The 26,755-nt window shown below is 43.1% G+C and overlaps 2 protein-coding genes across 3 annotated transcripts; both read left to right on the forward strand.

The window, feature by feature from the left end:
- Positions 1–8,545: 8,545 nt before the first annotated feature.
- Positions 8,546–10,619, forward strand: LOC133915567 (small ribosomal subunit protein eS12-like). The gene is made up of 4 exons (XM_062358779.1): positions 8,546–8,689; positions 9,584–9,875; positions 10,198–10,263; positions 10,358–10,619. Exons 1-4 carry the CDS (start codon positions 8,685–8,687, stop codon positions 10,415–10,417), a joined length of 423 nt encoding a protein of 140 aa, XP_062214763.1. The 5' UTR covers positions 8,546–8,684; the 3' UTR covers positions 10,418–10,619.
- On the forward strand, positions 8,615–26,288 carry LOC133915566 (small ribosomal subunit protein eS12-like). Of its 2 annotated transcripts, XM_062358777.1 has the most exons (5): positions 24,217–24,282; positions 24,379–24,427; positions 25,244–25,535; positions 25,853–25,918; positions 26,014–26,288. In XM_062358777.1, the coding sequence occupies exons 2-5, from the start codon at positions 24,423–24,425 to the stop codon at positions 26,071–26,073; spliced, it is 423 nt and encodes a 140-aa protein (XP_062214761.1). In that variant the 5' UTR covers positions 24,217–24,282; positions 24,379–24,422; the 3' UTR covers positions 26,074–26,288. The 2 variants fall into 2 exon arrangements, with proteins under 2 accessions (XP_062214762.1, XP_062214761.1); XM_062358778.1 differs by lacking the exons at positions 24,217–24,282; positions 24,379–24,427 and adding an exon at positions 8,615–8,689.
- The last annotated feature ends 467 nt before the right edge of the window (positions 26,289–26,755 follow it).

Here is a 26,755-nt window from a genome sequence, read left to right on the forward strand (position 1 = left end):
AGATCGAGACACACAGAAGGCAACAATTTCTTCAAGACCGAGACAAGCTCACGAAGCTCTAGATTTAGACAAACATCCTTGTAACACAAGAGATCCTCAGAGAGACATTTCCAGAGCATTTATAGCATACACACAGGAGTAGGGTATTACTCTCCGTGCGGCCTGAACCTGTCTAAAATCCCCTGAGCATTTATTTCCTCCTGCATCTGATCATCCAACCTACCTGCATCTCATTTACTCCCATTTATTTCGCGTACGAGGTAGATTCAGAATCATCCCCCCGGCCGAATCTCAAAGGGGTCCCTCCGGATCCCCACTTGTGGAGTTCATCCTCCGACACATATGTTCCTATCTTAGAGCACAAAACACGTGCTGGGACTACCGGGATAGTATTTCAGCTAATCATCATGGTCGTGATTAAGCAAATGATTATCCTAATGATTAATTAGAATGTTATTTGGATGGTTCCTCACACCTCCTCGCCCTGCCGCTCCTCCTCTCTACCGCCTGCCTCGCCTCCCCGCTCGGTAGCCCGGCCACCTCCCCACCGTCCCTCCCAACCCCCGCTATCGCCCCTCTCCAGCCTCTCCACCCAGTCGCCCCACCGTCGCAGCGGGATGAGTGTACCGAGGCACCACAAGCCAATGGGCACCCGTGACCCAACGAGCACCCGACAGGTGCGGGTCCTAAATTTTGCCTGTTTGCTATTTTGGGCTCAGGTCAGGTTGGCACTGTCAAGTTTTAGGTCGGACATAGTTTTGCTCCACCCGAGCCCGACTTGACCCATTGCCATCCGTAAAGTTATTGCTCTATGTATGTTGTGCATGTTTAGTGAGTCTGTGTCAGGTTTCATGTATAGAATCTAGTTCTACCTTGTTTTGCTGATGATCTCTATCCTTATAACCCGGATATAACATGTTGTTGTCTGATTTAAAAGTTATCCAAGATGCTTAGAAATGCATAGTTCATCGATAGAAGTCGAGCGATGGTTCGACCATCGTTCTCGATGTATAGGCTTAATTATTGATCATAAGGATAATGTTGATGTTGGGATGTATAAAATGTGAGAATGAGACGAGATATGGACAGTGCTAGGAGTAGATCGGGAGAGGAATCTGAATGTCATAGACTGTTTGTATCGTTTAAGCACTGACTGTTGTTGTAGTTAGATTTAGCATTTTTCGTACTTTTCACATATCTGTATATGGGACGGGTGAGCCGAGTAATTTATATTGCTGTGTATGAGGATTCTATGAAACAGTATAAGGATTGATTAATGTGGTCAATGTATTGTATTGAGCATCGATGATCAAATATATAAAGTACATATGACTTGAATATCAAACAACTCTAAAATAAAATAAAAATTAATCATATCCTACTATAACAATCGAATCCTTCTATATCGTATATCATATACACTAACGGATATGACTAGAGATAATCCTAAAACTCCCCTGCGTTCAAGAAACCTGAAACTGAAAGCAACGTTTATCTTCCCAGTACACACAGTTCGTTTCCCCCATCTCTCTGACCTTACTTCTGATTGGAACCCCAGTCCATCCGGGAAGCTAGGCAGCTAGCTAGCTAGAGCTCCTTACCTTCTTCATCGCAGCTTTCTCGCATTTTCATTAGGTGCGGGGAAAAGGAGTGGTATCACGCGGCTGAAAGAGATACATGCTTAGGAGATCATACAGTAGCTAGCATGATGGGATTTGACACCTCTATCCCTGCCTATCTGATGCTTGGAACCTATGGAGAGATGCTTACACTTCCTTTCCCTCCAATCCTGCGGCGAACTCACTGTCACTTGGGCAATGGGCAAAAGTTGATGGCTGATCCGATGATCCAACTGACCTGTTCCTGACGAGCGGGCGATCGATGATGCGCACGCAAGTCTGACGTCTCCTCTATATTCTTCAGTAAAAAACTCTTTTGATTACCACTAGCAATAATGTATTTGCAATTTTGGCCCAGCTGAAAGTGGCGGTGAATTGTTAACGGAAGTCAAGTAAAGGTGATCACTGAAAACTAACTGAAATCTTACAGAAAGCAACGTCTAGAGGCTGGGAGAAATGAGCTATCTCCACTCCTTAATAACTGCTTTTTTTGTGGAAGGAAAAGGTGGGGAGCCACTTTATTCTGGTGCAGGAAAAAAAACCTAAGGTTTCAGATATTTGGATTTAGTTAGCCTTTTACCGCGTCTTGTCAATTTTGTCGTCAAACTCAAATAACTTGTTTGATATTTTCTTTTCTTTTTTCACTTACGAGCTTAACTTTCGATATTTTTCTTGCTGAGACGCTGGGCATCTTTGCATTCGCATCCCCACTGAAGAAGCAAAACTCCTCTTAAGTCCCAAATGAACTACGAGAGAGAGGCTCTAAACCAATACCTGGTCTCTGAGGAAGCTGGCACAGCTGAAAAACTTTTATGGTTTGAGTTACGTTAACAGTGGAACCTATTGAACCTCCTAAGGTAACTTCTCCTTCGTAGTTCAATTTGAGCACCAGAAGAGGTAACTCAAGAAATGTTTAGCATGATTTTCTCTTATTTCCGGTCACCTTACTTTTGATCTGCAGAGACCGGAAGCCTTGTTTCCATTATCTAAAAAAACCTTACTTTCGGTCGACGTTTAAGCTGGATCATGGATCTCGAGATCCAACAGCCATTCAAGCGTGCAGCCCGGGGCGGCTGGCTGTATCGGATCCAAACCCCAAGCTTTAAAAACGTGGTAGTGGGCTGTTGATGTTCTCGTGCATCAAGTGGACTACAGATTTCTGGTGGGTGGGGGTAAGAATGTGTCGTCCGTCCTTCCGTGCGTCGGAGCCGTTTCGTAGAATCGAAGCGAGAGCCCCCCGCACCCGCACGGCCGCACCGCGGTGCGGCAATGCGTAGTCATCAGTTGGGGAGAAAGAGAACGGATGGCGACGCCGGCCGGGACGACGACGATGATAAGACGCCGCGCAAAAGGGATCTGATCGATCGATGGCGCTGGGCCGCGTGTGTGCCCGCTCGGTTCAGTTGGGATCGGATCAGGGGGCCCGGCCCCCTGAAGAGCTGCAGGGGTCCCGGCGAAAAGCGAAAGCGACTGCGCGTTGTGACCTTGTGGTCGACGAGCTTGACGATGCTGCCGGCGTGCCTGGATTGGTTCGTTTCTCCTTTTGGGACAGCGTGCTGTGGCATTGTCGCATGAGCACGTGTGTGCTGGGATCGGCAAAGGTTGACAAGTGTGTGCTACCTTGGATCGGTGGGTACTTTTGACAGGGAGTATACACATTCCAAGAAAGGTGGAACGTGGGTCAATGCATGATGACTTTATCTCGTAATAATTAGGTCTCGTTTGATATAGTTTTGGGAGCTAATTTCGCGCTGAAATCACTCCCAGCGCTGCCAAACGGGTTGATCGGGGAGTGATTCCACGCGGGAATCACTTTCCGTTTTGTATAGTGAGGTGGGAGCTGAAAAAATTAGTTTTCACCTGATTCCCGACTGATTCTCCTCAATTTCAACACAATATTTTCTCAGGAATCACTTCCACCACTAACATACCAAACGATTTTACAAATAGAATCACTTCCACTACAGAATCACTTCTACCTACTTTCACCACAGAATCACTCTCACCACAGAATCAGAGCTCTATCAAACGGCCCCTTACTGTGTGAGGATCTCAGAATTACTCTTATAGACTACTCCATCTTTTGTTGCAGATCAGGTGCTTTGCTACTGTATGTGATACGAGTAGCATGCAAGCGTTAGCTTGTAGCTAGGTTGCCTTGCAACCGATCGAGGCGCTGAATTTGACTCGCCAACCATTCAAGATTGGAAAGGAGACCGAACAGCCAAGCGGTAATCTACTCTTCATCACAAAGAGTACAGTCGGTACAGGGTGCAATTAATCCACCGAGCTACTACAACGTAATTACAGGCAAATCACTAAAGACCCGCAGCAGTTGAGGGCAAAATATGCACCGTGTAGTCAAAATATTTTGGACAAAAAAGAAGACTAATTTCTGCTTGTAGCAACGAGGAGCCAACTAGCTAGCTATAGCTGTTGTGGTTTTCTAATGTTGTTGGTGCCTCAGACCTACCAGCTAATCAACACATCTATTATTTTAGAATAAAAAAAGTCATTATGTTTGTTTTTAAGGTCATAAAATTTCCACATTAATCAGAAAAAAGAAAAAGATCTAGATCACTAATTGTTATGAACATCTCATGGTGTAAATTAAATCAAAGAGCCCGTATCAAATATGATTAATAAATAACTAAATTTGGAAAATAAAGAGTCAATATCAAATACGATAAATAATTACCTAAATTCGAAATTAAAAATTTATGAGAAATTAGCTGTTCGATTTCCATATAGTTTAGGAAGCAAAAGTATCTAAAAAAGTCCCTAATAAAATAAAATAAATAATAATTAAAATTGGGGTTATCATAGAAAAAATAAGGATCCATACCAAATATAGCCTTATAAAAAATAAATTATTATAAAAAATCAAATACCTAAACAAAGGGTTCATGTAAAATACAATTAACCAATAACTAAAATTAATAATAAAAACAATTAATTTTTCAAAAAATTTATTAAGATAATAGTTTAAGAAACATCATGTAGCTCTAGTGTTCATAAGAATTTGGATTTGGTTAGGCTGCCTATATCTAACGTACAATTTTGATGGATGATTAAATCATATATGAATTGAACCAATACGTGTATACGATTTGGGTACAAGTTTAGAGCATAAATAGTTTTCTTTTCCACTAACATAGTTTTTTTCTAATTTTATGTGTTTTGTAACTAAATGACACTAACCTCATAAAAAACTAAAGATACTATTTTTTAATCAAAGATTATTATGACAAAATATTATAACGAGACTAGCAACGCTATTACGTGGATCATCTTCACTGCGTGAAAAAAGTCATTAGTAACGGGTAATAACTGGCATTAGTGACGAGTCTCGTACCCGTCACTCTTATCGCGTCACTAATGATAGATCATTAATGACGGATGATGACCTTAATATTCAGTTATTAGTAACATATCGTAACTGTAACCCATCACTAATGTTCAGTTAATAGTGACAGGTCATATGATCTGTCACTATTAACTGAATATTAGTGGCGGGTTGTAATCTTGACTTGTCACTAAAGACCGATTAACATTTTTTGTATTTTTTGGATATGGAAAAATTCAAAAAAAATATTTTTTTCACCCGAGCTATCCCAACGCAGGCCCATCTCATATGCCTCACAAGCCACACCTTTTTCACATTGTTTTCAAGTTTGCGTTCCATAGGAATTGAACACGCGACCTTCTTCTCGCGTATGTAGCCACATTACCATCTCTGCTATCACGTAGTTGTGATAGAAACCAGATATTTTATCTTTTTAACCTTCTTTGCCGAATGTCATTAGTGACGTGTCGTAACCATGACCCGTCACTAATGATTAATTTCGCCAAATTTCGTCGAGGGTTATAATTTGATCCCGGAGTGCATTCGGTAAAACGAGCATAACTTTTGCATACAGACTCTGATTTCGACGTTTTTTTTACTTTACGGACATCTAAAAAAAGTTATATTCGTTTCTTCTTAACTTTGTCGGATTTGGAGAATTTTTTTAGGCTAAAAATAGCTTGGAAGATTGAGTTTTTGCCATAGAAGTTTCTGCATCATTTTTGTAACACGCATTTGTGTCCATAGTCATCACACCTTACATCAAGCTTGAGCAGAAATATACAATGGTTCATAGTCTAGTGCTGCTGAGGTGAGAAAAAATAAGAGAAAAATAAAATAAAAAAATATTTGCGAATACCGTCATTAGTTATTGGAGTTAGTCATTAGTGATGAATTACAAGTTAACATGTCACTAATGACTGACAGAGGATGATCCATCACTAATGAGTTGATCATTAGTGACGGATCAAGTTATGACTCATTACTAATGACTAATCTAGAACAATCCATCACTGATGACCTTATCATTAGTGACGAGTCACACTTGACCTGTCACTAATGATTGACTTAGGATGATCCGTCACTGATGATTCAGTCATTAACGATGAGTCACAACTTGACCCGTCACTATTATCATTAGTGACAGGTCTATATCTGATTCCGATCAGAAGGGATATTAGTGACTCGTTCTTATTGGACCCATCACTAATACACTATTAATAACACGTGTTGAGCAGCCGTTATTAATGTAGTATCTCTTTTGCTGATTTCTTACTTAGTGCTTGCTAATTTTTCTATATATTTGCTCAAAAATATACTATCACAATTGAAGTGAATAAAGCACCTTACCCGTAAGCCAATTTTGAAGTGAGATTTGTGCACTACACATAGGGAAAAAAACATCTGCATAAATCTCAGTGCAAAATGAGTGGTGCGATAAAAGCACCTCACCCACATGCTATTTGGGAAAATCCATGTTGTATATTTTTCTGACCTACGCATGCTTAAGTCACCTGGTTGTAACTATACATACATACACACACACTACTTCAATTGCTATTAAGTGTTCCCGTTTGTATTACACCAAAATTTGGTCGATGTTTTGTACTCGGAAAAAAAAATTTGGTTGATGTTTGTAGAACTGTGGAACAGCGTCAACCATGCGTATATCAACTTGATGTGATCTTTCAAGGCAAAGTGATCATTTTTAGGCTATGTCTACAACCTTTTCATGTACAATATGCGTCGCAATCGCAGAAGAAGTCTGAGTTGAGAAGTGGGTGCTGTGGACGAGCTAGGTGGCAGGGTTACATATTTAGCACTAACAATGATATTGGTGTAAAACTGCAAACATACATGCATGTCAACCGTAGAAAACCTTTCCGAATATGTCTGAACAAAAAAGCAATATGTGCTGAAGAAATAGTTAGAAAATAAAATGAAATCTAAGGCTAGCTTGTTGTCATTCACTACTACATAGAGTAATTCATTTAGTAGAACGTTCTTATATAGACGTATCTATGAAATCATCTATACAAAAAGTATCTCATATATCCCTAAACTAAAACCGTATGTGACAATAACAACGAGCAATTCCAATAAAGTGGGATGCTCTATTGCAAACGGTTCATACACCTGTACTAAGGGTCCGTTTGGTTGCTCATATAGCTCAGCTTGGCTCGTATCAGTGAGCCAGGTTGAGTTGAGTCAAGTTGAGGAGATGTAATAGGATCTATTTGGTTAGCTGCATATGCTCGATCTGATTGAGAAAAGACTGTGTTTGACTGTCCGTATGAGTATATGTTATATACAAAGGAACTCACTTTTTTATTAAATAATCTAGGGTTAAAACTATTTTTATAAATTAGTACATCACATGATAAGAATATTAGTGATTTTCTTCTTCTGATTGTTGGAAATTTATTTGAGGCATAAAAATTGCTTGAAGTTATAAAAGTAGGTTTTTTAAATTTTAATTAAATATTAATTTAGGCTTTTTATCAAACCAATTATAATAGGTTACTAAGTAAGAACTAATTTTCTAAAAATATTTATAATTTTTAAATTACCCTTAAAAAATTAAGAATTAAATAAGAATACAAATACATGTACATAGCTACACCGAGCCAGACCCGGTAGAAACGAATCCGTTTCCATCGAGCCTGATTGGCAAAACGATTTTGCATCTGCTAGTCCTGTCCCGCGCGTACGCCCAGGCAAACCGAACAACCCGCTCCTATATCCGGAGACGCCAGCCAGCCTCAGTGCAAGCTACCAAACTAGATGTTAATGAAGATTCGATCCTCGATTTTTTATGAGGAATTTTTTTATTAGGAGATCGGATGGGGAGATTTTGTCACCCGCAGATATATAAATGGTATAAATCATATCTCCATCGAGTCTAACAGGGACGGGTACGAGGAAGCATTTTCTGTCCCTATTTCCTCGCGAGGACCCGTTTCGGCTCAGCGGTAGTGGCCCAGACGTGCGCGATCGGCCCAGACGGGAGCCAGATGCACGGCCCAGACGGGCGCTAGCGCGCAGCCCAGCCAAGCACGACCTGGCACCGTGGCATGATGCAGGTCGGCCCAGTGGGTGACCTCGGCCCAATGAGCTGCCTTAGCCCAGGTGGACGGGGACGGGTTCCCTGTCGGGTCTCCATTCCCCACGCGGGGACGGAGATGAGAAGAAAATAGTCCCCGCGAGCGGGACCAGAAACAGGAACAGAAAAATTTCCTTCATATGGGGATAGAGATAGAGAGCTATTCTCCAACGAAAAATTCCCCATTAACATCCTTACAAGAAACAACCTATAATAGTACATTAAAACTATCTATACTATTATAATACAGACGGTTAAGGTTACAAATTAAGACTATTTGTGCAAAGGAGCAACGTTCCAAACTGCACGTCCTGGCCCGGTACTGAGGCCCAGAAGGCCCGACTCAAATAAACACATGCCCACTGAGGCCCAGAAGGCCTGACTCAAAATATAAGCTCATCCACCATCCCTCACCCGTCTCCTCCCCTCGCGAAAACCCTAGCAGCTCCGCTCTCCAACCCCTCGAGGTGGCGGCGCGCTCCTTCTTCCCCACCTCATCCTCGATCTTCTTCTCGCGTCTCCCTCGCTAGTCGCGACTAACATTCATTCCGCTTGCTTGCTCCAGATATCCCCCCCCCCCCACTTCGCGGTCGGCCAGGTCCTCGGAGCGCGGGAGATGGCGTAAGTTCCCCACCGAAATCCTTGTCCCTGCTAGTTTTTTGAATCTTGCTCTGGCCAGTGGCGCATGAAGCTTTAATTTACGATTGTTGTTTTTCTTGATGTCTGTACGAACTAGGGTTTGAGTTGTTTCGTTTATGACGTGTTTCGGTGTGCGCCGCCGGATTGGGTTGTGGTGCCCAAACAGTTCCTAAAAGGCATAGGCTATACACAGAGGACTCCTCCGATGTGTGTACCCTCAGGATTGAAATTTCATCGATCCGACCTAAAAGTTCTTGTAGCATGAGCTTGGATTCGGCTGCTGCTGGCTAAGTGTAGTTATGTTTGAAGCATTCATTTTGTTTGATGCAGCAACGGAAGTGATTTAGAGGTGCTGGGACTCAAAATTTCGATTGACATGAGCTGAGCACTTTGTGTGCATTTGTTTCTTATTTAGGTCTGTCAACTAGGATGCCACAGCTCTTGATTGGTTATGTATTTCTGTCTGCGCTAGAATTGCTGATTTCTCAGCTTGTCTCGTCTTAGTATGGAAGGGTGTAATTGTCTGCTTACTGGTTTCATGTGCATGCTGGTTGTGTTTTGTTTGTCAGTTTGTTGGCGTTTCTGTTGATATATTTCGTAGACAGCATATAAATACTTGTGATAAAAGGTTCTTGCATGTTGCTGTCAATAATGCTACCTGCATTCACTATATACTTCTGCATAGGTAACTGTCAATAAGCGTTTCTGGCAGAGCACATCAATGTTTGTTGTTTCTCTTGTGATGCTCGGTGGATTTGTATTGTGAATCTGATTGTTTGGTGACTGTATTCATGATTCACTATCGGATAAGAACTGCTAGTATATCAGTTTATCATTCCCAGCTTATCAATTCACCAAGATTTTCTGCTTTGTCAGGGAACAGGAGACCCCGGTTGCAGTTGAGGCACCTACCCCGGTTCTTGGGGAGCCGATGGACTTGATGACTGCTCTGCAGCTCGTCATGAAGAAGTCAAGTGCTCATGATGGGCTTGTGAAAGGTCTTCGTGAGGCTGCCAAGGCCATTGAGAAGCATGCTGCTCAGCTTTGCGTGCTTGCTGAGGACTGTGACCAGCCTGATTATGTCAAGCTGGTTAAGGCACTCTGCGCTGAGCACAATGTTCACCTGGTTACTGTGCCTAGTGCTAAAACTCTTGGCGAGTGGGCTGGGGTGAGTCAAATGACGCTTCTTTCAAAATGTACCTTGTTTTACCTGGCGTTAGTGTTGATTTCTAGATGGTCTAAGTAGTTTATTCTGGTTTGCATTCGGTTTAATGATCTAAATGGCTCCACCTATTGTCAACAGCATCGAGTAAACTATTGCTTTTAAATGTTTATATGCCTATACATTCCGTTGTAGTTATCTTGTGAATTAAGCTTTAATTTGTGAGCATGTCATTCTCCACCTTGCTTTATGCTGCACATTATTTTCTTGCATTTTGTTGCATGAAATTGAATCTTAATTTTAACAAGCTTTGCCTGTGGTTTTGCAGCTTTGCAAGATTGACTCTGAGGGCAAGGCAAGGAAGGTTGTAGGCTGCTCCTGTGTCGTAGTCAAGGTACCGTATAGATTTCCTACTGCACTACTTCAAGGAGCTCCTTTTACTTTATGGATGCAAATGTGACGCTTGGGGTGCTTTGTTTCAATTACAGGACTACGGTGAAGAATCTGAGGGCCTTAACATAGTGCAGGAGTATGTCAAATCGCACTAGATAGTGTGTTTTAAGTATCTGAAGCTTATGTTCTACATTTTGGGCCTGGGTTTAAATTTATGCTTGATTCTGGGGCTTGCTAGGAAACTAGAACAATTTTCAAGTGTGAGCCAAGGAGGGATGTGAACGTTTCAGTCATCTGAACTCTTGTTTAAAGTGCTGTGTCATTTGCTTTTAATGCAAATTATCAAGAGTTGAGATTCGTCTTGTTTGTTGTTCCTTCGTGGTACTGGCCCCGCCGACAACTTGGTTTCTGTCTATTGAATCTGTCTACTTCGTTTAGAAGTTAGACATAATTTTTTTTTCTTTTATGATGATCTTGAGGTGATGGGGCCGTGACATCTACCAGGGAGACACATTCTGGTGATAGAGCGCATAACACGTTAACAGCAGCTGCCTATCAAAAGTTATTTAATTCATATATTCGTTCCTTCCTGGGTAGATTCCTTCTTTTTAACAACGGAAGATGAGCTGCTTTGGAGCTTCTGCCTGTTCTGTTTTTCCATTGCAGGTAACATGCACCACAAGGGTACTCGCTGCTGCTAAATGTTAGCTTCAACCGTTGGCCTAACTCTGTTCCGTATTGCAGATAGAAGTTCATAAAAATTAAGCAAGCACATAAGTTTTTAAAATAGGAAACCAAAAAAAAAAAAAACTTGGTGTACATGCACATCAAACATCCATTCAAAAGTTTACCTGTTGTACATTGGTCTTTCTGTTTTGTTTCTTAAAAAAAAAAAAGAAACTTCAGGGATTCTATAGACTGTACTGGTTATATAGTTGTGCCGGATATGCACTAGTGCTTGCTACAAGTCTGGGAGCAACTAGCGCACTAGTTGTTGCATGATATAGATGAAGCTACAATCTATGTTAGAGTGGGAACATGCATAACAGAGTACACAACAAAATAACAGCCTAGACTAAGTCTTCCTTTAATAGCCTCCCTCAATCTCAATCATGTTCAGTCAGGTTGAGATTGCCTCAAAGTATCGCCAATTGCCTAGCTACCAGGGTTTTGTAAAGACATCAATCACTTGACCTCTGCTTGGTATAAACCACATATCCAAGGCTTTCCGAGCCACATGTTCGCACACAAAATGGAAGTCTACCTCAATATGCTTCGTCCAGTCATGAAATACTGAATTAGTTGAAAGATAGGTTGCCCTTAAGTTGCCGCACCAAACACATGGCGCTCGTCCTTGATAAACTCCAATTTCACCAAGGAGTGATTGAATCCAAATGACCTTGGCAGGAGCATTTGCTAAGGCTTTATACTGTGACTATGTGAACCTTGACACCGAGCTTGCTTGCGAGAGCTCTATGAGATGAGATTTACATCAAAATAAACAACAAACCCATTTGTAGATCTTCTGTCATCTAAGCACCCTGTCTAATCAGAATCTGAGAAGGCACTCAATAAATCTGAGCTAGACCTATTGATGGACAACCGTATCGTCAGAGTAAACATGAGATACTTGAGAATATGTTTTACTGCCCCCCCCCCCAATCAGACATATGGTTGCAGGCTTGATTACAGGGCGAAAAATATCATCATAGTCAATGCCATGCCTCTGCTTAAATCCCTTTGCCACTAACCGAGCTTTGTACCAGTCAACCGAGCCATTAGCTTTCCTCTTGAGCTTAAAGACCCACTTACAATCTATGAGGTTCATTCCCCGTTGTGGTGTCACCAATTGCCATGTTTCATTCTTCATTAGTGCTTGGTATTCAGCATCCTTTGCCTTCTTGCACTTTGCACGCCTGAGTGTCTCTCGGTGATCACTCGGTTCAGATACTGTAATGCCTACATATCCTATTGTGCTGTCATGAAACTGCTTAGGTCTTGTGATGTTGTCTCTAAGCCTTATGCGCATGGGATGATGTGGCACATAGGTTGGTGGTGGTCCTGAGCTAGTTGCAGACCCACTTGAGATGGGGGATGTAGATGTGGGAGCATTAGTTATGGCACCTTCTACCGCAGCACATGAAACCAACATATGTGCCATACACACACACACACACACACACACACACACACACGCACACACACACACACACGCACACACACACACACACGCACACACACACACACACGCACATGCATACATACACACGTACACACACACACATACATACATACATACATACATCAGACATGTCTCGTGCCAAGTCTTGCATCGCACGCTCTGAGTCCTAAGTTGCTCCTCGCTGCTAACGACGAACTGACATCCTTTTAGGAAGCAGAACAACATGATTGTTCACGTCATGTGATGTTGGAGGAAATGACAGCAATCGAAGACAACAACACCTGGTCTCTCATTGATTTGCCAACAAGTCACCTACCGATTGGCCTCAAATGGGTCTTTAAGCTCAAAAAGGAAAACACAAGGTGTGTCTAGTCGCGAAAGGCTACGTACAGCGAGCCAACATCGACTTTGATGAGGTATTCGCGCCAATGGCTCGCCTCGACTCCGTGTGACTCCTACTTGCCATCGTTGCGCAAAGAATCTGGGAGGTTCATCATCTTGATGTGAAGTTTGCCTTCTTAAATGGGGACCACGAGGAAGAAGTATTCGTGGTGCAACCGCTCGGATTCATCCGTGATGGACAGGAACACAAGGTGTTGCACCTCAGGAAGGCGTTGTACGGACTCCATCAGGCACATAGGGCCTGGAATGCCAAGTTGGATGACACTTTGTCCTAACTTGGTTTCTAGAGGAGCTGCTCAGAGCATACAATGTACACTCACGGCGATGGCAAGGCACGACTACTCCTAGGCCTTTATGTTAATGATCTGATCGTCACTGGAGCACATGTGCAGGAAATCACCAAGTTCAAGGCCGAGATGATGAGCAAATTCAAAATGAGTTGTTTGAGGCTCCCCAGCTATTATCTCGACATCGAAGTCAAGCAGATCCCAGTGTGCATCACTCTGTGCCTGGAGGCATATGCCGGCAAGCTACTGGACAAGGTTGGGCTGAGCCAGTGCTATCCAACTCGGCCTCTGATGGAGCCAGGTTGAAATTCAGCCAGTGGAGCTTGAATCCGACCGTGGATGCTTCACTGTATTGAAGCACGTTACCTCTGCTACACCCGGCCGAACATCTTCTTTACCGTCAGGTACCTCAGTCAGTTCATGGAGACGCTCACGACTGAACATTTTGGTGCCATCAAGCACTTGTTGCAGTACATTGCTAGGACAATCAACTATGGTTGTTGCTACCTCAAGCACGACGATGGGGTCAATATGATCAACTTCAGTGACTCGAACATGGTGGGCGACTTTGATGACCGGAAAAACACCACAAGAGTGTTGTTCATGCTCGGGCACAATCCTATGACATGGCAATCGCAGAAACAAAGGGTGGTGACCCTCTCGTCGTGTGAGGCGGAATACATCACCGTGTCAACCATAGCATGCCAAGGGGTTTGGCTTGGATGGTTGCTTGGCGATTTGCTTGGCCAAGAACCTGAAGTCACCGCCATTCATGTGGACAACAAAGTCTGAAATCTAGTTGTGCATGGAGGTTGGCCACAAATCACACAGCTCACGGAACATCAGTTCTATGTGTAAGGCTGCTCGAAAACGAGGCTGTTTTCCTATTTTGCAGGGCCTTCCGGATGAGTATGGAAACATGACTTGTAAGTCTTTTAAAGTTCTAGAAACTAGGTTCTCTATTTTGTAGGATTTCACGAACAGAAACAGTTTCCCACCAAATTGAAAGTTTTTCCATTTCAAAGGCTTGATCGCCTGGTCGGAGTTCTTTTTTCTTCCGACCAGGCAATTAGGGGCTAGAACTATTAGAATCAGTGTTTGTTTCTCTGGCAGCCAAGTTTTTTTCCCACCCGATCGCTCACATTGGTGGGGTGAGAACCTGATGTAGCCACTCGCGCAAAGTTAAAGGTATAGACACTCGTGGGATCACGACCACAAAGAGACGGGTCCTAATTTGGGTCGAGCGCTGGTCACCACCGAGGGACTTGTGGGACCAAAAGTCTTCATGAGCGCAGGAACCTAACTCGCGAGTGACTACACCATGGGACAAAAGGAAGCCACTCGCGCAAAGTCAAAGGTATAAAAGCTCGTAGGATCGTGACCACAAGGCCACATGTCCCAATTCGGGTCGAGCGCTGGTCACCATCGAGGGCTTATCGTGTTGAGGGCCACCCTAACGACCACAAGGCCAAAGGGCCCAAATCGGATCAGGCGCTGGTCGTCAACAAAGGGCTTGTCACGTTAAGCCATCTTGAGTGCTTGGAACCTAACTCGCGAGCAGTGCAATGTCATCCCCCCATGCATAGCAAGCACTCCTAATCTACTCGCTACCTGAGCACAAGAAAAACTTGCTTAAATAACTGGTCCTCACATTACAAAGCAACCCCCCGGGCCACACCTGGGGGCTAACGCTAACTTTCTGATCAGTACATACGAGACCCAAAAACATGTGGTAGGGGATCAAACTGAACAGTCCAAAAAAGAGAATGAATAGCAGGCAGATATAGGTCAGCCTGACCTTGAAGCTCCTCTGTGGTTCTCGTAGCGTCGGCAAAGCCTTCAGAGATTGCCGGGATAAGGTCAATGTCTAGAAAATGCTCCTGGACATAGGCCAAGGCAAGGCAGGCACTGGTGGCTCCAACATCCAGCAAGTGGTCACCCACCATCATGCAAAACCTATCCTCGAGATCATGAGCCTCCTCGAAGGCCACCAAAACCAGTCAATATGATCGGTCACAGTGTTCCCGGGTGTCGGGCGAACATGAATGCCGATGGATAGGAGTAATGAGTTTAAGGGGGTAAAAGTCTGGCTAAGCCGATCGTAGAACTTTTCGCGCCGCTCGTCATTCTCCCTAACCATCTGCTCCTGGTCCCTCTATGCCACAAGGAGTTCATCCCGAAAGCGACTAAGGCGATCGTAGAACTGTTCTCGCTGCTAGTCATTCTCGCTGGTCATTTACGTCAGGTCACAATGTACCGTAAGCAGCTCCTCCCGACAAGCTGGTCGATAAACAGGACAAGAGCCATGCAGGAGTAAGCTTGTCAAAATTTGATGTGGCTAGCCTAAGACTGCACGCAGCTCAGACGGTCGGACCAACATACCTTAGAGATCGCCCTGCAGACTCGCTCGCTCGATCGCAAAACCCCGCTCACACTTTGCCTTCGTCCACACCTTCTAATTATACCTTGAGTATATCACTTCTAACTCCAGGTTTATTATCCTAAGTCTTGTCATTTCAAGGAATGGATCGACTATGTCAGGCTACCATACTGTGTGGGATACATCAGAGAGACTAAAACAAAACATGAGTACGAGATTAAGATGGAGAAAGCATAGCTGCGGCAGGACGCAAGTCACGAGCGCCAACAGGAACGCCAAAGCCTAAAACAAGAAATCAAGCGATAGGCTGAGGAACATCAGAGGCGTAAGGAGGAACATCATCTCCGACAGGATAATGAGGTAGGAGGCCTAGATTCAAAGGTGTGAGGAACACCTACAAAGTCGTGAAGCAGTCCTGCGCCAGCAAGAAGAGGTTGAGCATGAAGCGGCATGTCAACTAATGGGGACACATCCCCAGTCCACCCAGTAGAATCATTTTCTTGTCCGTATTAATGTAATATTATTGCCAACTTTGTGTTTCCCACACACATCCAACCGTGATAATAAAATTGATGGCTTCCATTAGAATTTGTCACATTACTATATATGTACTCCATTTTCAAACCTACCCTTTTTAGAATTAGCCTTCTCATCAGTAGTATTTTCAAATCAACATTTTTCAGACCTGGGCTTTTTAGATGTAGCCTTTTCAGACCTAGCATTTTCAACCGTCGCCTTTTCAGAAGTAGCCTTTTCAGTTGATATGACCACACCTTACTGCAGAATCAACTGCTTTCTAGGGCCGATTTTCATGGACTTAGTACGCGTACGAACATGATTTTGTTGTATAAATACATGATCTCCTGTCCACATGTACAACTAAACCACTAGCCTTAACCTCCACAACTCTGACAAAAATAGTGTCCGATCCTTTCCCCAAGAAATACATGCCAGATACTGTACCTAATGGGGTTGAAGTGTCCATGTGCTGCTGTGGAGATATTTGTAGGGTGATGAAATCTTCCGAGTTCTCCTACACCCATAGTAGGAGGTTCTTCATGTACTGCAACTACGAATATGATCCACCCCAGGGAAGCACCAATGTTGTTTCCTACCTTCTAGTAATAATTTCTTACCAAACTACTAAAAAAACAACTAAGATTTACCGCTTAACATTTTTGTCTTTATTACAGTCGTCGCCCACCACTATGTGACTTCTTACAGTGGCTGGAAACTGAGCAATCAGAAGCGGATGTGTTCCTCCTTCACACTTAGCGTTGCGCTGCATGGAGGTGCTTTGATGAGATGGAAGCTGACGAGAGGAGGGAGGCTACACACAAGCGCATTCAGGAGGACCAGCAGAAGATAAGGGAGGAGTATAACCGCATGATGGCGGAGGGCCATGAGGTGGAGAGAAGAAAGGAAGCGTGACGTAGGACCCAAAGCGACGAGGAAGGGAAAGTACCTACGTTGCACTCATTAGACCAGATATTGTAATCATGTTATTTACATTCCCTAAGTGCATGTTAGGTTTAGATGCGATACTTATTTAGGTCATAATGATCGTGTATCGTACATGCCAACGCACGTGTATGTCACAGTTCCCATTAAAATCATTGTGTTCAACTTTCTATTTCCGTCAAATCTAGGTATCTAAAATACCGCACAAACATCTAATGGCACTGGACAATTTGACCAAAAAAAAATTACGATGCAAATTAAATTATTTTGGATAAAAATCAAGGTGTCGTCCATTCACCGGGTGACAGCAAGATCTCGCTCGGTGAAAGAGTGACACACGTCACACACCGGTTTTTTAATATCCTACCAACCGAGGCTCACAAGATCTCGCCCATTTATCTTTTTTGAAGCGGTTAATTTTACAAATATTACGGCATGTCTATTCTACGCCTAGGCGTAGAACAGACTTGCGTTGCGCTACTATAGCCAATCGAGCCAACCGAGCCTTTAGTTAGTCAGCAAATCAAGAGAGCCAATCCGCTGATGCCACGTATACATCAAATTCCATCTACTAGAACATGCAACAGAGATTCTTTTTATTGATTTGAATCGTTAAAATGCAATATCTCTAGAACCACAAATTTGATTTTCCATCCGTTTGAAGCATATTGTTGGAAAAAATACGCTTAACAAAGTAAGATCCATGAAGACTATATTTTGATGAAGTTTTAGAATCATTATACAGTTATAACATTGTATTGCTTTTGTAGTAACTGATATATCTTGTGTAGGTCAGTTACGATCTCAAAAGTAGTATAGTTGTGATCCTAAAAATAGTATTACGACCATATATATTTGTAGTAACTGTCCTATCTTGCGGATCGTATCTATACTGTTTTTGGATCGTAACTGAGAGTGGGCGTAGAGGTAAACAAGTTATGATCACATGATAAAAATCACATAATTACGACTATATGGTAACAAGTTACGATCATATATATTTGTAGTAACTAACATATCTTGTGGATCACAACTATACCATTTTTGAATCATAACTGAGAAGTGACGTAACAGTGAACTACAGAGCACCTTGGCATAATATATATATTCTACACCTCGAGCCCAACTGAGCATATCCGACCGAACCAACCACACGTCCCCCGTGTACCGTAGCCGTGTGTGCTCTAGCAGCTCGTGGCTCAACTGCCTGCCCCAGCATGCACCACGTGGACATGTGGCCTGACCAGCCTGGTGCACCACCTCAGGAAGGATAGAGAGGAGAGAGTGGGGAGGGGTTCCCTGAAAAGGTCAGTGCATCCTATCTAGCTTCTCTTGCATTATCACATCATACATGAACGAGAAGTGATATGGAAAGAGAAGTGGTAGGAAAAGCAAAGCAATAAAAGAAGTGGCACGTGAATAATAAATACATCATCAATTCCAGTTGTGTATACCATGCCTCCTCTCATCTGACCCATATGTGCATATAGTAGTTCTCCTCTTATCTGACACATGTAGTATTTATTATATATTATATTTATTATAATATATAATAAATATATAATATTGGTATTTGGGTACAACTGACATATATGTGCATGCACACCTCCTCTCGTCCCATCATCGTCAGTAATTCTCATGGTGACATTAGTTCTCAATTGCGAAAAAGAGTTCAGTAGTCCTTAACTTATTTACTAGTTTAAAGTATATCTAGGTTAGTTAGTAGTCCTTAAATATTTATTAGTTATAGGTTAGTTAGTAGTCGAGTATTAAGTAGTTTTAGTTTAGTCAGTAATCAGATATTCAATAGTTCAGTAGTTTTTGTTAGCTAGTTGTGAAAAATTGTTAAATAGTTATCGCATGTTTAGTATTTCTTGGTTTAGTCAGTAGTCAGGTATTCATTAGTTTGAGTAATTCTAGGTTAATCAGTAGTTAGGTATTTAGTAGTTTCAGTAATTCTAGATTAGTTGATAGTCATGTATCCAATAGTTCTAGATTTGTTATTATTCAAGTATTTAATAGTTTTAAGTTAGTCAGTAGTTCTTAGGTGTTCAATAGTTTCAGTAGTTTCACTAGTTCTATGTTAGTCAGTAATCAGGTATCTAATAGTTTCAATATTTTTAAGTTAGTTAGTAGTCATGTATACAGTAGTTTCAGTAGCTCTAAGCTACTCGGTGGTAGTTTTTAGGTGTCTACTAGTCTAGTAATTTCAGTAATTCTAGATTGGTTAGTAATCCTCAGATATTCAATAATTTTGCCAACCGACCAACTGCATTTGCCCATTGCAGCACGTGATCGACGTCCAACCTGCAATCTAGGCCATCATGCAGGCATGAAAAAAAAACCCCATGCATACACGCATGGATGCAACCACTGATGAAGAATCAACTCACAATCACCGATGATGGACCAACTCGCATGCATAAAAAAAAGAACATGCATGCATGCAAAAAGAAATACTAGTATGCATGAGCATCACGGATGAGGGACTCCATGCATGCGCGCGGCTGGGTGGCCGCCATGCATGGACACATGGAGTGCGTGGGCTGGGCGGCTGGCGCTGGCGCGGTAGCACACGGCTGGGCGACGCGCGACTGGGCGGGCACGGGCTCAACGGTTGGCGCGGTTGGACTGAGCTAGGGTGTAGAATAATTCTACATCCCGAGTGTAAAATAGCAGAGTTTTTTTATTTTTATATTTTTTCGAGTTTAAATTTAAATAAATAAGTTCTCGATGAAAAGATTTGTAAAAGTAGGCGGTCACCGCCCTCTCAGAGAGCTGCAGCCCTCTTAGAGAGCGGGTACGGGTGCTAACCGCCTCTTGAGAGGGCGGTAGGCCTTCCCGTCGGTGCCCCACAGCTTACCGCCCCCTCAGGGGGCGGGTAGAGGTCCTTACCGCCCTCTCAGGGGGCGGTAAGGGCTCCTCCCGCCCGCCGCCCCGCGCCGGCCCCCTGCGCCCTGAGTTTATAAAAACCCCAAAAATTGGAGAAAAAACCATAAAATTCGGAAAAAAAAAGAAAAGTTGAGAAGAGAGAGGAGAAGAGAGGAGAGGAGAGGGGAGGAAGAGAGATCGGCGAAGCCCTGCTGCATTTGGGCTGTGGATTTGGAAAAAAATTTCAAGTCAATCTTTTTATCCTTTTTATTGTTGTTAATTAGTGCAGTAGTAGTATATGATATAGATTTTAGATATTTAGATCTACGGTTTAGAAAATTGTAAAATTTAGTTAGAAAATTGCACGATAATAGTTGAATATAGAATATTATTTTTAGTATATTATTTTCAATTTGTTACTTGTAGTATATTATTTGTAGTATATTATTTTCAGTATGTTGTTTGTAGTATATAGTTTATAGTATATTACTTGTACATGCGGACGTATGAGTCAACAGTAGATGATAATTTGCGAACCTAGGGTAGCATTTAAAAACTATTTTATCCGATAATCAGAAATATAGTTTGTTGTCTTAACATGTGTTATGTTTGCGGGTGTTTCCAGGAATGAGAGATAAATTAATTTTTCAGATATATTATGGTGAGGGTGAAATTATGTACGGTCCCAACAGTGTAGATCTCTCTGGATTTCGCCATGTTATGAAAGGGCTTAGTAAGGCTAATGAGAGGACTATTGTGGGGGTGTGCAAATGGCTCATGCGGTTTTTCCAACTGGATCCGCAGCAATATGAGCTGAAGTTGAAAGGTGTTCTGAGCCGTGCTAGTCATGGATACTTTGGTGAACTTGTTCCCATCGAAGCCACATCAACTTGGAGGCAGTATGTAGATATATGCTGTAAACGTGGTATGCCGCTTGTTTTATTAGCTGCGGCGTACCTGAAAGATCAAAATGAGGTGAACTCTGAAGAAGCAGTAGCAGGACCAAGTGAGGCAGTGGAAGATGAGTCAGAGGCGGCTAATGTAGGGTCCAGAGAGGAGGTTGGTGATGTTCCAGACCTGCAGACGATGGGTGTAGCTGATGAAGGGGAGCACATCCCTAACATCATTGAGGATATGGATTTGGAGGATGAAGAGTTGGAGGAAGGCCTTGCCGATGGGGATTCTTCTGATGAGGAGGGTAATGCTGCAGTTCCTGTAGAGTGACGGGATCAAGAATTTTCGAAGTTGGTGGTTAGCGAGGCTGACCAGACACCGTGGCCATACCATGAGAATGAGGTGTCACAGGGTGCTATGTACCCTACAAAAGAGGCAGTTATTGATGCTGTGAAATTCTGGTCGTTGTCTCTTCGTAGGCAATTCAAGGTTGTTAAATCAAGTAAAAGAGAGTACGATGTGAAGTGCTTGGTTCCTGAGTGCCCTTGGCGGGTGCACGCATTTAGAGGGAAATGGGCAGACTACTGGCAATGCTCAATAGTTAAGGAACATAATTGTCATATTGAGGAAATAGAGTTCGCCCATCGGAACCTGTCTTCTACTTTCATTGCAAATGTTATGTACGGAGAAATTGTGGACAACCTAAGGTATAAGCCACGATCAATAATCTGTGCTATTGAGAAAAGGTTCCAGTACACAATAAATTATGCGAAGGTATGGAGGGCGAAACAAAAAGGCTATTGAGATTAGGTTCGGTACATATGAAGATTCGTATCACAATCTACTCCGTCAATTAGCCACAATTTGTGCAAGAAATCCAAACAGCTACTATGATATCAAGCATTACCCCTCTACTGATGTGGAGTACAGCGAAAAAAGAGTGTTGCAGCGTGCTTTCTTTGCATTCGGTGCAACTATCAAAGCATTTAGATATTGCCGACCCATCATATGCCTAGATGGAACATTCCTAACTGGGAAGTACAAATGGCAGATATTGTCTGCAATAGGGGTCGACGGTAACAACCAAGTGCTGCCACTAGGGTTTGCGTTCATGGAGAGTGAGAATGGGGATAGCTGGTATTGGTTCCTAGAGCGGGTGAAGCATGCAATTATTCTTGACCGACCAGATGTGTGTCTCATTCATGATAGACATGCAGGATTGTTGCAGGCTTTACTGGATATGCAACACGGTAGCATGCGACGGGGTGTACCAGTACAGTGGCCAGATCTCAAAAGCAGGTGGTGCATGCACCATATGGGTGCGAACTTCTACAGACAGTTTAAAAACAAAGAGTTAATGAAGCTCTTCAAGAAGTTGTGCAGTCAGAACCAACAACGTAAGTTCAATGCATTATGGGCAAGACTTGATGAACTGACTCTTAAACAAACTACGGAGGCCACACCTAACCGTGAGGAACCAATAGCTCTCTGTCGGCTCCCAACCGATACTCCGCAGATTGTACGGAGATCTGGCTCATCTATTAGGAGCTTTTCACAGTGGATACGCAATGAGCCTAATGAAAAATGGGCTCTGCTGTACGACAGTGGTGGTGCCAGGTATGGAGTAATGACTACAAACCTTGCAGAGGTTTATAACTGGGTCATGCGAGGAATGAGGTCCCTACCACTAATTGGAATTGTAGAAGGCATTTTGCATGGCACCTGCAAGTACTTCATTGATCGGTTTGCAGCTGCTACGGTTGTAATGGAGGACAATCGTATGCTTTATGGCCGGATGCTATGTGAGTATATAGAGAAGGCAAATAGGAAGGCCCACATGCATCGCGCAAATCAAGAGGGCACAGCAGAGCACATGTTCAGTGTCCTGTATAGGGATAAGGGTCGGAGGGGGGTAGACGTGAGCAGCATGTTCAAGAGTGTGTGCTAAGGAGTGGGACATGCATATGTAGTTGTCAGAAGACACAATTACTCCACAAACCTTGTACACATGTCATAGTTGCGTGCGCGGAGCACCATATGCTTCCAAGGCAATATGTGTCACAATATTTCATGAAAGATCAAGTACTGAACACCTGGAACCAGGAGCTGTATGGTTACGGCATTGTTGACACTTTTACAAGTAACCCAGGGCCTTCAAGAATATATGTGCCTGATTTGGGAAAGATGAAGAACGCACCGGGCCGAAGACAATCTCGGCGGATTCGTAACGATATGGATGAATCCGAGGCTGGCCCTAGGATTAAGCGATGCAGTCAGTGCAATAAAGTAGGTCACACTTACAAATATTGTCCCAAAAGTGCAGGCGGTGATGCACCTGTTGTCTAGGTCAGCTAGTTTTGTACCATTTTAATATGTGTTAATTTCGCGTATGGTTAATTTGCATTCGAAGTATGTTGTTCTTGTATTTATTTCTCAATATATTAATGTACATGTCTTTCAAATGCAGAGATGGCTCAGCCTTCGACCCCAGAGCTTTTGGACCCTGCCGTGGATAAGAAGCATCGCAGCTTCTTATCCGCCGAGCACCAGACGGACCTAGGAGTGTTTCGCCCACGAGGCCCCGGAGAGCTGCTGACGGTAGACGAGCGCTGGACCCACAGATACTTAGAAAAGCTGATGGTGTTACATATCATTTCACTGCTGTTGTTACATATTATTGATGTACTGCAATACTTATAGGTTGGGAGCGGCCGGACTCCTACCGCTTTGCCGGTTGGTCGAGGCCCGAAGAGCGCATGAGGAAGAAGAGCGCATGAGGAAGGCGGCGCACGACCGTACCGTGGCTTAGACTCGAGAGGCTGAGAGGGAAAGGAAGTGGGAGAGAGCCCGCCGTGCTAAGGTGGCAGGTCCCGATGCCCTCCGAAAGGGAAAGTATCCTAGATGCACGCAGTAGAGAGTACCTAATGTAACCCGACATACTTTCCTTCCCTAAGGCATGTTATGATTAGGATCGACGCACTAATAAGGTCTTAGTGCGAACTGTACATGCCACCTTTATTTCCTCATCGCGTCGTCGCGGTTACAGTGTATTGTAATGTTTTCACCATGTGTTCAATACTATGTTTATCCTCGTTCGTACCCCATACCCATGTAAAATGCTGCAACTACTAATTACTGATTTTTTCCTCCCGTTATTACATAACCTACTTCAAATTTAATTTCTTAATTTACTTACACCCCTTCTTTTTTTTCTTCAATTACAAAAATAATACATTTTTATAGGATAAAATAGAAAAAATTATTAGCACCCGTACCCGCCCTCTGAGAGGGCGGTGGGCGCCTACTTTTGCAAATCTTTTCGCCGGGAATCTATTTATTTAAATTTAAACTCGAAAAAATATAAAATAAAAAAACTCAAAATAGCAATATATTCTGGCCCGGTAAAATACATGCCCACTGAGGCCCATAAGGCCCGACTCAAATAAACACATGTCCACTGAGGCCCACAAGGCCCGACTCAAATATAAACCCATCTCCTCCCCTCGCGAAAACCCTAGCAGCTCCGCTCTCCAACCCCTCGAGGTGGCGGCGCGCTCTTCTTCCTTCCTCATCCTCGATCTTCTTCTCGCGTCTCGCTCGCTAGTCGCGACTAACATTCATTCTGCCTGCTTGCTCCAGATATCCTCCCCTTCGCGGTCGGCCAGGTCCTCGGAGCGCGAGAGATGGCGTAAGTTCCCCACCGAATTCATTGTCCCTGCTACTTCCTTGAATCTTGCACTGGCTAGTGGCGCAGGAAACTTTAATTCACGATTGTTGCTTTTCTTGATGTTTGTACGAACTAGTGTTTGAGTTGTTTCGTTTGGGATTTGTTTCGGTGTGCGTGGTACACAACCGCCGGATTGGATTGTGGTGTTTAGGTCGGATCGATGAAATTTTCAATCCTAAGGGTACAAACATCGGATGAGTAGTGTGTAGCCTGTGCCTTTTAGGAACTGTTTGGGCAGGGGGACTGGGATACTTAAAGTTCTTGTAGCGCGGGCTTGGATTCGACTGCTGCTGGCTAAGTGTTGTTATGTTTGAAGCATTTATCTTGTTTGATGCAGCAACGGAAGTGATTTAGAGGTACCGGTACTCAAGATTTCGATTGACTTGAGTTGAGTACTTTGTGTGCATTTGTTTCTTGTTTAGGTCTGTCAACTAGGATGCCACGGCTCTTGATTGGTTATGTATTTCTGGTTTGTTGACTGCGCTAGAATTGATGAGTTCTCAGCTTGTCTCGTCTTAGTATGGAAGGGCATAATTGTCTGTTTACTTGTTTCATGTGCATGCTGGTTTTGTTTTGTTTGTCAGTTTGTTGGCGTTTCTGTTGATATATTTTGTAGACAACATATAAATACTTGTGATGAAATGTTCTTGCATGTTTCTGTCAATAATGCTACCTGCATTCACTATATACTTTTGCATAGGGAACTGTCAATAAGCGTTTCTGGCAGAACGCATCCATCCCAGCTTCTCAATTCACCAAGATTTTCTGCTTTGGCAGGGATCAGGAGACCCCGGTTGCAGTTGAGGCACCCACCCCGGTTCTTGGGGAGCCGATGGACTTGATGACTGCTCTGCAGCTCGTCATGAAGAAGTCAAGTGCTCATGATGGACTTGTGAAAGGTCTTCGTGAGGCTGCCAAGGCCATTGAGAAGCATGCTGCTCAGCTTTGCGTGCTTGCTGAGGACTGCGACCAACCTGATTATGTCAAGCTGGTTAAGGCTCTCTGCGCTGAGCACAATGTTCACCTGGTTACTGTGCCTAGTGCTAAAACTCTTGGCGAGTGGGCTGGGGTGAGTCAAATTATGCTTCATTCAAAATGTACCTTGTTTTACCTTGTGCTAGTGTTGATTTCTAGATGGTCTAAGTAGTTTATTCTGGTTTGCACTCGGTTTAATGATCTAAATTGCTCCATCTATTGTCGACAGCATCGAGTAAACTATTGCTTTTAAATGTTTGTATGCCTATACATCAGTTGTAGTTATCTTGTGAATTAAACTTTAATTTGTGAGCATGCCATTCTCCACCTTGCTTTGTGCTGCACATTATTTTCTTGCATTTTGTTGCATGAAATTGAGTCTTATAACAAGCTTCGCCTGTGGTCTTGCAGCTTTGCAAGATTGACTCTGAGGGCAAGGCAAGGAAGGTTGTAGGCTGCTCCTGTGTCGTAGTCAAGGTACCGTATCTATTTCCTACTGCACTACTTCAAGGAGCTCTTTTTTTACTTTATGAATGCAAACGTGACCCTTGGGTGCTTTGTTTCAATTACAGGACTATGGTGAAGAATCTGAGGGCCTTAACATAGTGCAGGAGTACGTCAAATCCCACTAGACATAGTGTGTTTCAGTATCTGGAGCTTATGTTCTACAATCTACATTTTGGACCTGGGTTTAAATTTATGCTTGATTCTGGGGCTTGCTAGGAGACTAGAACAATTTTCAAGTGTGAGCCAAGGAGAGATGTGAACGATTCGGTCATCTGAACTCTTGTTTAAAGTGCTGTGTCATCTGCTTTTAATGCAAATCATCAAGAGTTGAGATTGTCTACTAAGTTCTAGAAGTGTGCCATAATTTTTTTCTTTTATGATAATCTTGAGGTGATGGGGCCTTGACATCTACAAGGGAGACACATTCTGGTGATAGAGAGCGCGTATCACGTTAACAGCAACTGTCTATCAGGATTTATTGAATTCATATATTCGTTCCTTCCTGGGCTAGATTGCTTGTGTGGTCAACAACTGAAGATGAGCTGTTTGGGAGCTTCTGCCTAGGGATGCAAGCGGGGCTGGCTTTGAGGCCCGTTTTGGGTGGAAAATATAGTATGGGGATTTTTATGCGGGTTAGTGAGCTGCTCGCTTGCATCCCTACTTCTGCCTGTTATGTGCTTCCGTACGCCACAAGGGTACTCGCTGCTGCTAGATGTCAGCTTCAACCGTTGGCCTAACCCTGTTACGTATTGCGGATAAAAGTTCTTAGAAATTAAGCAACCACCTAAGTTTTTAAAATAGGAAACT

This window comes from Phragmites australis, chromosome 4 (assembly GCF_958298935.1).
Source record: "Phragmites australis chromosome 4, lpPhrAust1.1, whole genome shotgun sequence".
Taxonomy (NCBI): Eukaryota; Viridiplantae; Streptophyta; class Magnoliopsida; order Poales; family Poaceae; genus Phragmites; species Phragmites australis.

Coding starts and splice junctions, on each gene's coding strand:
- LOC133915566 (XM_062358778.1), top strand. Junction 25,536..25,852: donor CTCTTGGCGAGTGGGCTGGG/GTGAGTCAAATT, acceptor GTGGTCTTGCAG/CTTTGCAAGATTGACTCTGA. Junction 25,919..26,013: donor GCTCCTGTGTCGTAGTCAAG/GTACCGTATCTA, acceptor TTTCAATTACAG/GACTATGGTGAAGAATCTGA.
- LOC133915567 (XM_062358779.1), top strand. Junction 9,876..10,197: donor CTCTTGGCGAGTGGGCTGGG/GTGAGTCAAATG, acceptor GTGGTTTTGCAG/CTTTGCAAGATTGACTCTGA. Junction 10,264..10,357: donor GCTCCTGTGTCGTAGTCAAG/GTACCGTATAGA, acceptor TTTCAATTACAG/GACTACGGTGAAGAATCTGA.